The sequence below is a fragment of the Ovis aries genome, chromosome 5 (genome assembly GCF_016772045.2).
Source record: "Ovis aries strain OAR_USU_Benz2616 breed Rambouillet chromosome 5, ARS-UI_Ramb_v3.0, whole genome shotgun sequence".
NCBI lineage: Eukaryota > Metazoa > Chordata > Mammalia > Artiodactyla > Bovidae > Ovis > Ovis aries.
Window position 1 is genome coordinate 1,787,035 of NC_056058.1, and position 12,574 is coordinate 1,799,608.

At 55.8% G+C, this 12,574-nt stretch overlaps 1 protein-coding gene across 1 annotated transcript in view; it reads left to right on the plus strand.

The window, feature by feature from the left end:
• The first annotated feature begins 311 nt into the window (after positions 1-311).
• Positions 312-12,574, plus strand: part of ADAMTS2 (ADAM metallopeptidase with thrombospondin type 1 motif 2) — a 255,023-nt gene continuing 242,760 nt past the window's right edge. Inside the window, exons 1-2 of the mRNA XM_042250871.1 lie at positions 312-561; positions 1,551-1,945. Coding sequence (XP_042106805.1) covers positions 444-561; positions 1,551-1,945 — 513 coding nt within the window. The 5' untranslated portion in view covers positions 312-443. The remainder of the gene's footprint in view (positions 562-1,550; positions 1,946-12,574) is intronic.

Genomic DNA, 12,574 nt, shown 5'->3' on the forward strand with positions numbered 1-12,574 from the left:
ACGAGTGCGCCGGGCGCGTCGAGGGTGGCCGGCCGCGGGGCTCCCCCGACCCGGCCCGCGGCGCTTCTCTGTCGCCGCCTCGGGGTGTCTCTGCTTCGCTGCGAGCCGGGAGCCGCGGCGGCGACGGCGCGAGGAGGGGAGCGGGCGGCGGCGGCGGCGGCCGCGCCGAGAAGCGCCGGGTCACCGCAGGCTGAGGCGCCCGCCGTCCCCGCCCTCCCGCTCGCGCGCCGCCCCCTCCCGCCCGCCTCGCTCGCGCTCCTTCCCTCTCCCCGCCTCCCCGCCGCGCTCCCCCGCCCTCCCCGCCGCGCCTCGCCTCCTCCGCCCCGCGCCCTGCGGTGCTGCAGCTGCGGGCGGCTCCAGCTGCCCCAGATGTGGGCTGGGCGGCGCGCGGGCAACTTTCGCGCCGGCTGCGAGTGCGGGGCCCCGGCTGTGGCCCGGCTGCCATGGATCCGCCGGCGGGGGCCGCCGGCCGCCTGCTCTGCCCCGCGCTGTTGCTGCTCCTGCTGCTGCCGCTGCCCGCGGACGCCCGGCTCGCCGCCGCCGCCGCCGCCGACCCCCCAGGTAGGTGCGGCCGCGTCCCCGCGCCTCGCGACCCCGGCCGGCCGGGCTCCGCCCCGCGCGCCCCAGCGCCCCCTCCCCGGGCGGCGTCCGGCTCGACTTGGGCAAACTCCGCGCGCCCCGCCCGGGGCCAAGTTGGCCAACTTCGGGGCCCGGTTGGTCGGGCAGGGGGCGCCCTGCGGCGCACCCGGGAATCTCGGGCCGGGGGGAGCCCCGGAGCGCTCGCGGCTCCCGGGACGCCGAGCGTGGAGACCGAGGGCCGGGAAAGCCCGGCGGCGGCGAGCGCAGCATCAGCACCAGCGGGTCCGGGGGAGCCAGGGCGAGGCGGCGCCCCGGCTCGCGTCCGGAGACGCTCGGGAGCAGTCGGGTGCAGAGCGCGCCGCCTTGGGCCTTGAGGATTGGTTTGGGCGCCCCGGAGGGGATCCTCGAAGATCGGAGGGACCCTGCTCCACCCCTCCCTGTTCTCGGGCACTCGGGGAGGCGGCCGGCAACGGGCTAACCTGGAGCTGTACGCGGAGGACAGGCCGCCGGTGCCGGGGGGGAGCCGAGCGGTGAGGGCAGTCGCGCGGCGGGGACTGCTAAGAGGTAGAAGCGCACGGGTAGGGAACCAACCGGGAATGGCTTCAGAGCAGCCCCATGTCCTGCCAAGGACGGTAGGTTCAAGGGGCGGGGGACGGTCTGACCGGGCCCGCCCCTGGGGAACTGCGAGGAGCTGAGGAACCCCAACTTGGAACGGGGCAGGGGGCAGAGCTCTTGGTTGGGAGGGTCCCAGAGGGGTCGACCGGAGGTCGGAGGAGCGCCAGCGTGGTAGCCCGGTTAACGCCCCTTCCCAGTTGGAAGAAGGCCGGGGAGGTGCACGCTAGTTTCTGGGGGATGCCTAGTGGAACGCCCTTCCCTTCGCAGTGGGGCGGGGTTTGGGAGGATGCTGTGCTCCGTGGCGGGGCCCTGGGGCTTCCCGGTCTCGGCTGGTCTAACGCCCCTTCCCTTTGCAGGCGGGCCCCAGGGGCACGGAGCCGAGCGCATCCTGGCGGTGCCGGTGCGCACTGACGCCCAGGGCCGCTTGGTGTCCCACGTGGTGTCGGCGGCTACGGCCCCGGCTGGGGTGCGGACCCGCAGGGCCGCCCCTGCCCAGATCCCGGGGCTCTCTGGAGGCAGCGAGGAGGACCCCGGTGGCCGCCTCTTCTACAATGTTACGGTGTTTGGCCGAGACCTGCACCTGCGGCTGCGGCCCAATGCCCGCCTTGTGGCGCCTGGGGCCACGGTGGAGTGGCAGGGAGAATCGGGTGCCACCCGTGTGGAGCCCCTGCTTGGGACCTGCCTCTACGTCGGAGACGTCGCGGGCCTGGCTGAAGCCTCTTCCGTGGCGCTCAGCAACTGCGACGGGCTGGTGAGTACGCGCTTGTCTCCCTTCTGTCTGTCCACTGCTCTCACGTGAGCTTTGGAAGCCGGTTATCTGGGGGGGTCCGCTGGGAGGGCAAGGCCTGTACTGAGGACCTTCTCTGCACCTCTTGTGCTTAGGGACCACCGAAAGGGTTGGCTGGAAGGCAGGTTGTTTTGATTGGCCCGAGGGGGTGATTTATGCAGGGGGAGGGCCACATTTCCAAAGTGTTTAGCAAGTAGCCAAGTGTGGTCCCCCTGAAGCCTGCGGGAGCCGGCTTTCCTTTTCATTCAGGTGTGTGTCTGTCTCGGTGAGGGCACGCATCTGCACACGTGTTTTTGCATGGGTGCTAATATCTAAGTACATGTGCACTTGTGTCTTGTGAATGTGTGTATTCACAGGTTTGTATGTCAGTGTCTGTTCAGTGTGTTGCTGTGCATTGTAGCACGCGTGATATGTGTGTGGGGGACACGTATGCAGGTGGGTGGTTTTCTTGTTTCTGTGTGTGCAGGTGGTGCCAGCCCAGCGAACAGGCAGTGGTGCTGAAATGCCCAGTTATCCCTCTGCCCCTGGCTGATGTTTTATGCTGTGGTTTCCTGTTGGATTTCAGCTGGTTATTTGAAAAGTTAGTTTTCTCTACTTCGAGCCAAGCGGAGCATTTGGAAATGCAGTCTCTGGTGCCCCCGGGCGGCCCCTGAAGGACAGGAGAGGCTGGGGAGTGGAACCCTTCTGGGACTGGCTGGGCCGCTCAGTGTGACCAGAGCTCTGGGAAGTTCTCCTGCTACCAGGAGCCTAGAGGGACCATGGCTTTGCATAAGAGAGCCTTGGAGGAAGCCTGGATCAATGCTCAGGGAGGAGGCTGACATTGGCCATGCTCTGTCTGGAACCACTGCAGTTTTCTATTTTGGATTGGCTGTGTGGTGGTCAGGCTGGCTGTGCTGGCCAGACATCTGAAGCTGCCCACCGTGGGTTGCGCTCTAATTACTACTCAGGGCACTCCTGCTCGGAGCAAGTGGCCTCTCTCCCAGCCCTGGTGGCCCCCAAGCCCCCCGTCCTCAGGCTTGCCCTGCAAGTTGCAGAGCCAGCAATTACAGAGAACCCCACAACCGGTGGTGTTCTTTTTATGGACACACAGGAAATGTCACTTGTTGCTTCGGAAAATCACTGCCTTTGGCTGGATTTAGTTAGAACCCAGACGTATTGCAAACAACCGTGAATGTCCTTGGAATAGCTGGGTTGACATGGTGCAGCCCTTTGTATCCTTGTTGCCTCTGAGGATGTCCCAGACTTCATAAGTGTGTCTTATTTTTACGCCGGAGGTGAATTTCCTAAATAAAAGGAAATTGGTGTTGGGGGCTCGGAATGGGGGTGGTGGTGGCCTGAGCTGGGGGGGCAGAGTTGACATGGAAGTGGTCTGCTGTTAGTCGCTCAGTCGTGTCCGACTCTTTGTGACCCTGTGGACTGTAGCCTGCCAGGCTCCTCTGTCCATGGGATTTCCCCCGCAAGAATACTGGAGTGGGTTGCATTTCCTCCGTCTGTTGTTGAGCAACTCCTGTGTGCTGAGTAATTCTTGATGGAAAGCATTCCAGAGAGGCTTTGTTCATGTATCATTCATTCATCTGTTCATTCCGTTGTCTATTTTTTTGGCCAGTACCTCCAAGCGCGGTTGTCTGTTGTGCTGGTCAGAGATGTAGCCGGCCTGGTGCCCACCTCCCCCCTCCCACCCCTTGGGGCACCGTGCTCAGCTAAGTCTGGGGCCCACTCTGGTCAGGGCTTGGAAAGCATACTCCTGGGGGCTCTTTGAGCATAGGCTGCCAGGGGGCAAAGGCCCAGAGGGAAGAGCATATGCAGAGAAGTACCAGGTGTGTATTGGCTTGATCAGAACAGGCTCAGTGAGATGTCACACGTACTGGACACACACCAGCAGAAGTGCAAGACACAGCTGGAGAGCGGGCTGGAGCCGAAAGAGGGGCTGGGGTCTGCCAGCATGGCCTTGAATGTGGTTGGTGGAAATGGCATTGAGACAGTGGCGCAGCCTCATTAGTTCTTCTTTCCTTGTCCTTCTTTCTTTTTGGTGTGTGAATGTCCTGATTTGATACCACTTAATTCCATAACTATTTACGTCCCTCTGTGTATCACTGATGGGCCGATTGCAAAGCACCTAGGGTTTAAATATCATATTTCTGGTCCACAGCAGCTCTGTAGTGGGAAGGATTCTTCATCCCTCATTTACAGATGGGCGGCCGAGGCTCTGGGAGACTGAGTGGCTTGCCCAAGGCCACACTGTCTGTGGTGGCAGGAGTCTGGCCTGGTTCTGTCCAGCCCCTTCTGCCAGGGTGCTTGCAAGTCTGGGCAAGTAGAAGCCCTTGATATGTGGTAGTAGAACTATATTCCCACGCCATCCCCTCTTGCAGTAGCCGTGCATGCATCTCAGGAGCAGCAGCCATGCTGCCCAGCACCTCTTCCTCTGAGCCTGCTCTTCCTTCATAGATAGTGAAACACACAGAGGCAGGTGTGTCAGGCTGCAGTGTCTGTGTAGATCCTCAGGGATCTTGTTACAATTCAGATTCTGAGTCAGCATGTCTAGGGTGGGGTTCAAGGTTCTGCATTTCTAATGGACTGCCAGGCTGATGCTCCTGCCCTTTGAGAAGCAAAGTATTACACCCTAATTTCTGCAAAGGAGTTCTACAGGCTCACACCGCAAGTTTCTCTGAGCAAATGCGGTTCAATGGACGACTGGTGTGGGAAACGCTGCAAGTTGCTTTCAACCTGGGAGATTCAGGGAGGCCCACTGGGGTCTCTGAGAAGCTCTGTAATAAAGAAACCTCTTGAACTTCGTGTACTGTAGCACTGCCCATGCAGATGAGGCCATCAACCTCTTCTTTGCAGGAACCCCAGGAATGTGCATTCCTGGAAGACAAGTGGAGAAACCGCAAAACAGGATCACAGCACGCAGCTGGCGGCTTACAGCTTAGGTTGAGGTGCTTAGGTGCTTAGGTGGGACGAGCCTCTCCCCAGAGCCATAGGCCTTTTCAGGCCTCCTTCTGGCCTGGGACACACATTCGCTCATCTAATCCCTTGGTCCTGAGTTTGTTTCTCTGCCTTAAAAGAAGGAGTAGTAGCTCTGGTTTCTGTGGACAGCAGGCTCCTTTCCTGTTTAGCATGAGGGGATTCTTACGGTCAGGATCCTTTTAGTCATGAGCGAAGGGAACACAAGTCAGATCATTTAAACAGAAATGGGAAGTTAGTGGCTCTTATGGTGCTCAGCCTTTAGGCCTGGCTGGATCCAGCTGCTCCTCCCACGTTGTCTCCCTGCCTCCGCCTTCTTCTGTGTTGGCTTTGTTCTCAGCTGGAGGCCTTCTGTGGTAAGTCAAGGGGCGCAGCGGTGCTGGCTGATAATCTTTCTCTGATAATTCTGGCTGACTCCTGGGTAGCACTCTATTCAGGCTGGGGGTCAGATGCTCCCATGAGAATCAGAACATGAGGTTTGTAGAACCCCACGGATGGAGAGTGCAAGGGATGATGACATGAGCTGAGGACCTGGGCCTGCCAAGGTGAAAATTCTAGCTGAATCAGGTAGAGGTGTAGATTTAAGAAATGCCACATGCTTCCTGTTGTTGTCCAGTCACTCAATCGTGTCTGACTCTTTGCGACCCCATGGACTGCAGCACCCTAGGCTTTCCTGTCCTTCACCATCTCTGGAGCTTGCTCAAACTCATGTCCATCGAGTCGTTGAAGCCATCCAACCATCTCATCCTCTGTCGTCCCCTCCTCCACCTGCCCTCAATCTTTCCCAGCATCAGGGTCTTTTCCAATGAGTCGGCTTTTTGCATCAGCTGGCCAAAGTGTTGGAGCCTCAGCCTCAGCATCAGTCCTTCCAGTGAATATTCAGGGTTGATTTCTTGTGGGATTGACTGGTTTGATCTTGCTGTCTAAGGGACGCTCAAGAGTCTTCCCCAACACCACAGTTTAAAAGCATCAATTCTTTTGTGCTCAGCTTTCTTTATGGTGCAATGCTCACATCCATACATGACCACTGGAAAAGCCACATGCTTCATAAGACATACCGTACATTTTATTTACAGAGAGGTGGGTAGATGTAGTTTCCAGCCTTTCTTATAGCCACTAGATAGATATTGTTCATCATATTCTCAGGGGAAGGTTAACATTTGCCTTTTCACAATGAGTGAGAAAATGATGTTTAACAAAGGATACTTGTATATCTCATTGCTATGGAAGACTTCTCTAGTACCTCTCAGGCCACATGATATGTAATTTCATGTCATTCTTACTTGCTCACTAAAGACCCACGAGAAGCCTACTGACAAAAAAAATAATAACAGAACCTCAGTTTACTGTGCTCATGTTATGTGTCAGGCTTTCCACTGAGCACCTGATGCTATATCACCTTGATTAATCCTCACCACACTCTATACTGTGTGACTGATATTATCCCCATTTTACAGATGAATTAACTGAGATAGCCTGCTTCAAGCTTTGCGGGTCTATATTTAAATACACATCTGTTTGGTTCTAAGACCATGCTTACTACGTGTTATTGCCTTTATTGCATGCCAAGATAAAATAAAGAAATGCATTTCTTTAAGACATTTCCTACCTGTTCTAGAAATTAAAAGATGCTTACTCCTTTTAAGAAAAGTTATGACCAACCTAGACAGCATATTCAAAAGCAGAGACATTACTTTGCCAACTAAAGTCCATCTAGTCAAGGCTATGGTTTTTCCTGTGGTCATGTATGGATGTGAGAGTTTGACTGTGAAGAAGGCTGAGCACCGAAGAATTGATGCTTTTGAACTGCGGTGTTGGAGAAGACTCTTGAGGGTCCCTTGGACTGCAAGGAGATCTAACCAGTCCATTCTGAAGGAGATCAGCCCTGGGATTCCTTTGGAAGGAATGATGCTAAAGCTGAAACTCCCATACTTTGGCCACCTCATGAGAAGAGTTGACTCACTGGAAAAGACTTTGATGCTGGGAGAGATTGGGGGCAGGAGGAGAAGGGGACGACAGAGGATGAGATGGCTGGATGGCATCACGGACTCGATGGACGTGAGTCTGAGTGAACTCTGGGAGATGGTGATGGACAGGGAGGCCTGGCATGCTGCGATTCGTGGGGTTGCAGAGTCGGACACGACTGAGCGACTGACCTGAACTGAACTGAACTGAACGAGTCAACTCCTGGATGCTTTCTTGGTCCGCAGCACTGCCTGTGGTCAGCGTCAGTGAGTGGGAGCTGGGGGTAGGTCTGGTGGCCAGGGGCTTTGGTGACTTGTGGCTGACATGCTCTGGGCTGCAGCCCCTTTCAGGCGGCCCGAGTCCTTACAGGGAGGTAACGGCAGCGGAGACTCCAGGCTGGGAGCACCCTGCCGCACCTCTGTCCCCTGCATGCGTTGCTGCTCGGGGGGCCTCTCTGGCCTGGTGTCTCTGGTTGGCAAGGCCATCGGTGGGAATGTGTACGGGCTGGGCAGTGACTCTGAGGGGCATGATCAAGACCTGCTGCCTTGTGGGCTGGGGCTCCCCTGCTGGGCTGCTATGCTGAAGAAAGCTGAGCGCCAAAGAATTGATGCTTTTGAACTGTGGTGTTGGAGAAGACTCCTGAGAGTCCCTTGGACTGCAAGGAGACCCAACCTAAAGGAAATAAGTCCTGAATATACATTGGAAGGATTGATGCTGAAGCTGCAACTCTAATACTTTGGCCACCTGATGCGAAGAGCTGACTCATTTGAAAAGACGCTGATGCTTGGAAAGATTGAAGGTGGGAGGAGAAGGGGACGACAGAGGATGAGATGGTTGGATGGCATCACCGATTCAATGGACATGAGTTTGAGTAAACTCTGGGAGTTGGTGACAGGGAGGCCTGGTGTGCTGCAGTCCATGGGGTCACAAAGAGTCAGACATGACTGAGTGACTGAACTGAACTGAACACCTGGGGAGCCCTTAGGTTATAGGCCCACCTTTAAATCAAGCACTGTGATGTGAGCTTAGCTAGAGTCTCTTGCCTATCTTTGGGATTGAGAGTGAGGGTCAGATCCCCAAACTCTGGAACGGATTAAGGTTTTATCAGAAAGCAAGGGGAAGGACCAGTGTGCTGGGCAACCACACTTCACCCAGACTTCAGGTCCTGTGTCTCTTCCTGTGCTCCAGACTTGCCTGCCCAGCTGCCTCGTGGGCCCCTTCCTTGAGTGACCCCTGCTTCTGAAATGGAACGTGGGTCTCTCTACTCTCCTCCAGACCTCATCGTTCACTTGGGCAGGAATCCCAGGATTGCCCCTCCCTGCTCTCTCCATGACCCTCACATGCAGCCGGTCATCATCCTAGACATCTCCAGACTTCATCTCAGTTCACAGCTTTCTACCACACCTAACTCCAAGCCCTGTGATCCTTAGGGACTCCAAACTGGAGCAACTCTCTCCCTACACAGCTACCAGACTGATTTTTGTAAACCATGCATTCAATCATGTCACTCCTTTGCTTAAGACTTTTCTTGAGTAGTGGTCTTAAGTGGTTCTGATTACCCTTAAAAAATCCACACTCAGAAAAAAAAAAAATTCAAACACACTGAAACTGTTAGTCGCTCAGTTGTGTCTGATTCTTTGTGCCCCGTAAGCTGTAGCCTACCAGGCTCCTCTGTCCATGGGATTTCCCAGGTAGGCATACTGGAGTGGACTGCCATTTCCTTCTCTAGGGGATCTTCCTGACCCAGGGATCGAACCTGGGCCTCCTGTATTGCGGGCAGATTCTTTACCGTCTGAGCCACCAGGGAGGCCTGGCTTGGCTTAGAAGGCCTCCCATGACCTGACGCAGTCAGCCATGTCTGTCACTGTGTCCCCTTCATGCCTGTGCTACAGTCACATCAAGCTTTTAGTTTCTCTGCCACTGGACACTCCCGTCTTAGGCCCTTTGCACAGACCGTGCCCTTGCCTGGACCACTCTTACCTCCCTCTTTAATTGGCTCACTCTATTGTTGTTCAGCCTCTCAGTCCTGTCTGAGTCTTGGCGACGCCATGGACTACAGCATGCCAGACTTCTCCTGGAGCTTGCTCAAACTCGTGTCCATTGAGTCGACGATGCCATCCAACCATCTCGTCATTTGTTGTCCCCTTCTCCTCTCACCTTCAATCTTTCCCAGCGTCAAGGTCTTTTCCAATGAGTCAGCTCTTTGCATCAGGTGGCCAGAGTATTGGAGTTTCAGCTTCATCATCAGTCTTTCCAATGAATATTCACGACTGATTTCCTTTAGGATTTGATCTCCTTGCAGTCCAAGGGACTCTCAAGAGTCTTCTCCAATACCACAGTTCAAAGGCATCAATTCTTCGTCGCTCAGCCTTCCTTATGGTCCAGCTCTCACATCCATACTGACTTACTGGAAAACCCATAGCTTTGACTATACAAACTTTTGTTGGCAAAGTAATGTCTCTGCTTTTTAATATGCTGTCTAGGTTGGTCATAGCTTTTCTTCCAAGGAGCAAGTGTCTTTTAATTTCATGGCTGCAGTCACCATCTGCAGGGATTTTGGAGCCCAGTGTAGTCTCAGCTAGATGACATTTCATCCGGGAAGCTGTCCGAGACATTCACATGCCACATTGGACCCCATGCTTCTTCGGTAACTTGTCCTGTAGGCGATTTGTACCTGGGTCCACAAGGCTCCGCTCCAGCTGGATGGAGCTCAGCTAGGGGCCATGAAGTGGGCGTCTGTGGAGTGGGGGATAGAAGCCTGTGCAGTCCTTTGCCCCTCAAGACCGTGTGCCCCGTACCCAGGGATGGTCCACCTCTGCATACCCAGGGATGAGGTGTGTGGGCAATACCCCAGAATGTCCACACTCAGCAGGGTAGGCCCCCTGGAGGAGTGCCCCGAAGCTCCTTTCCCACAGGAAAGTACTGTGTACTTATGTGGTCTTGTGCAGTTTTTTTGTCCCAACTTTGGAGTTCAGGAAAGGTGAGTTGAAAACCCCTGGTCTAAATGAAACTTAAGTAAGGGAGGGACCCCCTCTGGGGCTGAAGAGACTGGGCTCCGGCGAGTCACCATCCAGCTTTGAGCAATGAGCTTCAGTTTGTTCAGGTGGCAGGTGGGGCTGGAACAGTTATTTCCGAGACCTTTATAAAGCAACTCTGGGTGTCTTGGCACCGAATGGGGATCAGTTGAGGGGATCAGTTTGATGGAAGGAGAGCTGGGGACCGTGGCCAGTCTATGCCCTGCATCCCTTGATAGATTTTTGGCCCTTGGGAACACAAGCTCTTTGCTGCCAGACATGCAGATGTTTCTTCAGAGAAGCAGCATTTCTGAGTCTGTTGATATTACTTGAGCAAATGAATCCGATGTGAATCCACGGAGCTCTGAGGTCTTGACCGGGCCTCCAGAGACATATGTGGAAGTGTTGAGAGCTGAACTGGCAGTGGGATTAGGAGATGGGCAGGGCTTCCTGCAGGCAGGAGCTTTCTTTGAGAACTTGGTGAGAACCCAGGCTTACTTCATCACAGATACCCCTGGTCTCTTCTGGGGCATCCACAGATGGATGGCCTCCCCGCCACTTCTCACCTAGTGCCGTTTGGTGGGAGGGAAGGAGCTTCCCAGGGGCTCTTCCCTGCTGGGACTGGGTGCACTGACCTGTGGCTGGTGGAGGCTGGCTTGTCAGGGCTTTGTGCTGGAAGCAGCAGAGCAGCAGCCCACGGCCCCTGCCCGCCTCGTGGTGGCCCCCTTAGAATGGCACAGGCGGGTCTGTGGTCGGAAATCCAGACTCACCAGGCTTCAGCCAATATGGCATCTGAAGGCCTTTTTGATTATCAGAATCTTAGAGACAGGGAAGAGTTGTAAATTGCGGCTGTCAGAAGCTAAAGGAGGAAGACAGAGCATTGTGGATATAGAACTTCAGTTTTACAAAAAGGAGAGTTCTGGAGATGGATGGTGATGATCATTCCACAACCTTATGAATGTATTTAATGCCAGCAAACCATACACTTCAAAGTGGCTAAGATGGTAGATTTTGTGTTATGTGTATATTTTATCACGCACACACACAAGGCTTCTGGGGACTGGTAAGGCTGTGCAGGTAATTCAGAGGTGGGGTCGTGTCCCCGCTTGCCCAGCTCCTTCCCCCCAGTGTGACTCTGTTCCCCGGTGAACCATTGGCTGTAGCTGTACACACACTCCTCACACCACACAGGCATAAGCAGGTTCTGAAAGGGAATAGTTCTGAGCTCCGTGCAGAATGGACAGGCTTAGGTCTTGGGACCCTTCCATTGCCGGTCACCATGGCCTGGGCATGCATAGTGCGGGAGCAGAGTGGAGCCTGACTGGGCCCCTCGTGGAGGCCCGCGCAGCTGGTTACCACCTGAGTCTCAGGCCTGGGAGGCCCTGACCATCTTCCGTCACACTGCCACCCCTGCCCTGACCCCACTGCCCGCTTCTGTGTTTCTGGTCATGAGCCGCTGCCCCGTTAGGTTCCCTTGCCTGATGGCTGACTGCCTGTGCCCCCATGTCCCAGCAATTAGTGAGGGAGGAGGGACCAGCGTCGGGTGGGAGGCGAGGAGAGTCTGGGTCTTCACCCGGGCCTTCTGCGAGGACCACAGATGCCACAGCCTCCCTGAGTAGCGGAGCCACTGAGAGCTCAGCCACGCTGAGCCACAGGACTGCTCCCTACCCGCACCGTGGCCTGGGGTGCCCACTTCAGCACAAGAGGGGCTTAGCTGTGTGGTGGCCTGAGCTGGGGCCCGGGCCTCCTCTTCTGGTCTCTGAGATATGCAGGGTCAAGTATTCTGGGGCCTCTGCCGGGACTGTGGGTCTGTACTGACAGGCAGACCTGTCTGTGATCACCCTCCTCCACTTGGCCAAGCAGGGGAATTTTGTGTTGTAGCCTGAACACCGCAGGCTGCTGGTATATGTGAATGTGTGTGCAGGTTCCTGTCCGTGGGAATGTGTGCATGTGTGTGCATATCTGTATGAGTATGGTGTGTGTGCGTGTGAGTGTGTGGGGGTATCTGTGTGTATGTCGGTGTGCATCTGAGTAAGCACATGTGCGAGTGTCTGCACTCAGGTGTGAGTGTGAGTGTCTGTGGTCCTCAGCAGGGGTTTCCTGCAAGGGAGGGGACGGAGGTGGGTGGAGGGACTGAGGAGAGGGCATGACCCCCGCCCCCTGAATCTGGGTGCTGCCTTGAGCCCTGCTCTCCCCACTGGCAGGCGTTCTCGGATGGGAGGGCCCAGGTAGGAGCCTCTGGCTCTGCTGCGTATGTTTCATATTAAATGTCAGCTGTCCACCGGCTCTGCTGTGCTGCCATTAATATGGAGAAGTTATTACTGAGTCTGGAGCCGGCTCCTCGAGCTCATCCATGAATTTCAATTGCACTGCACGTCTCCTCCAGGGCCTGTGGAGGGGGCACACAGCTTCTGCTCTGAGGCGGAGGAGGCCCTAGCGTCCAGGACAAGGCTCGGCAGGCTCTGCGGCACCCCACCCTGCCATGCGTGTTTCAGTGAGCGCCATGGTGAGCAGTGGACTTGACGTGGGCTGGAGGCTGCTGTGTCCCGTGGTTAGCTTTGTCCCTGGCAGCTGGGCAGCCTTGACAAGGGCCACAACACTGCCGATGTTCGGATTGCCCAAACGTTGCCCGTTCTTCTGATTGGCCCGC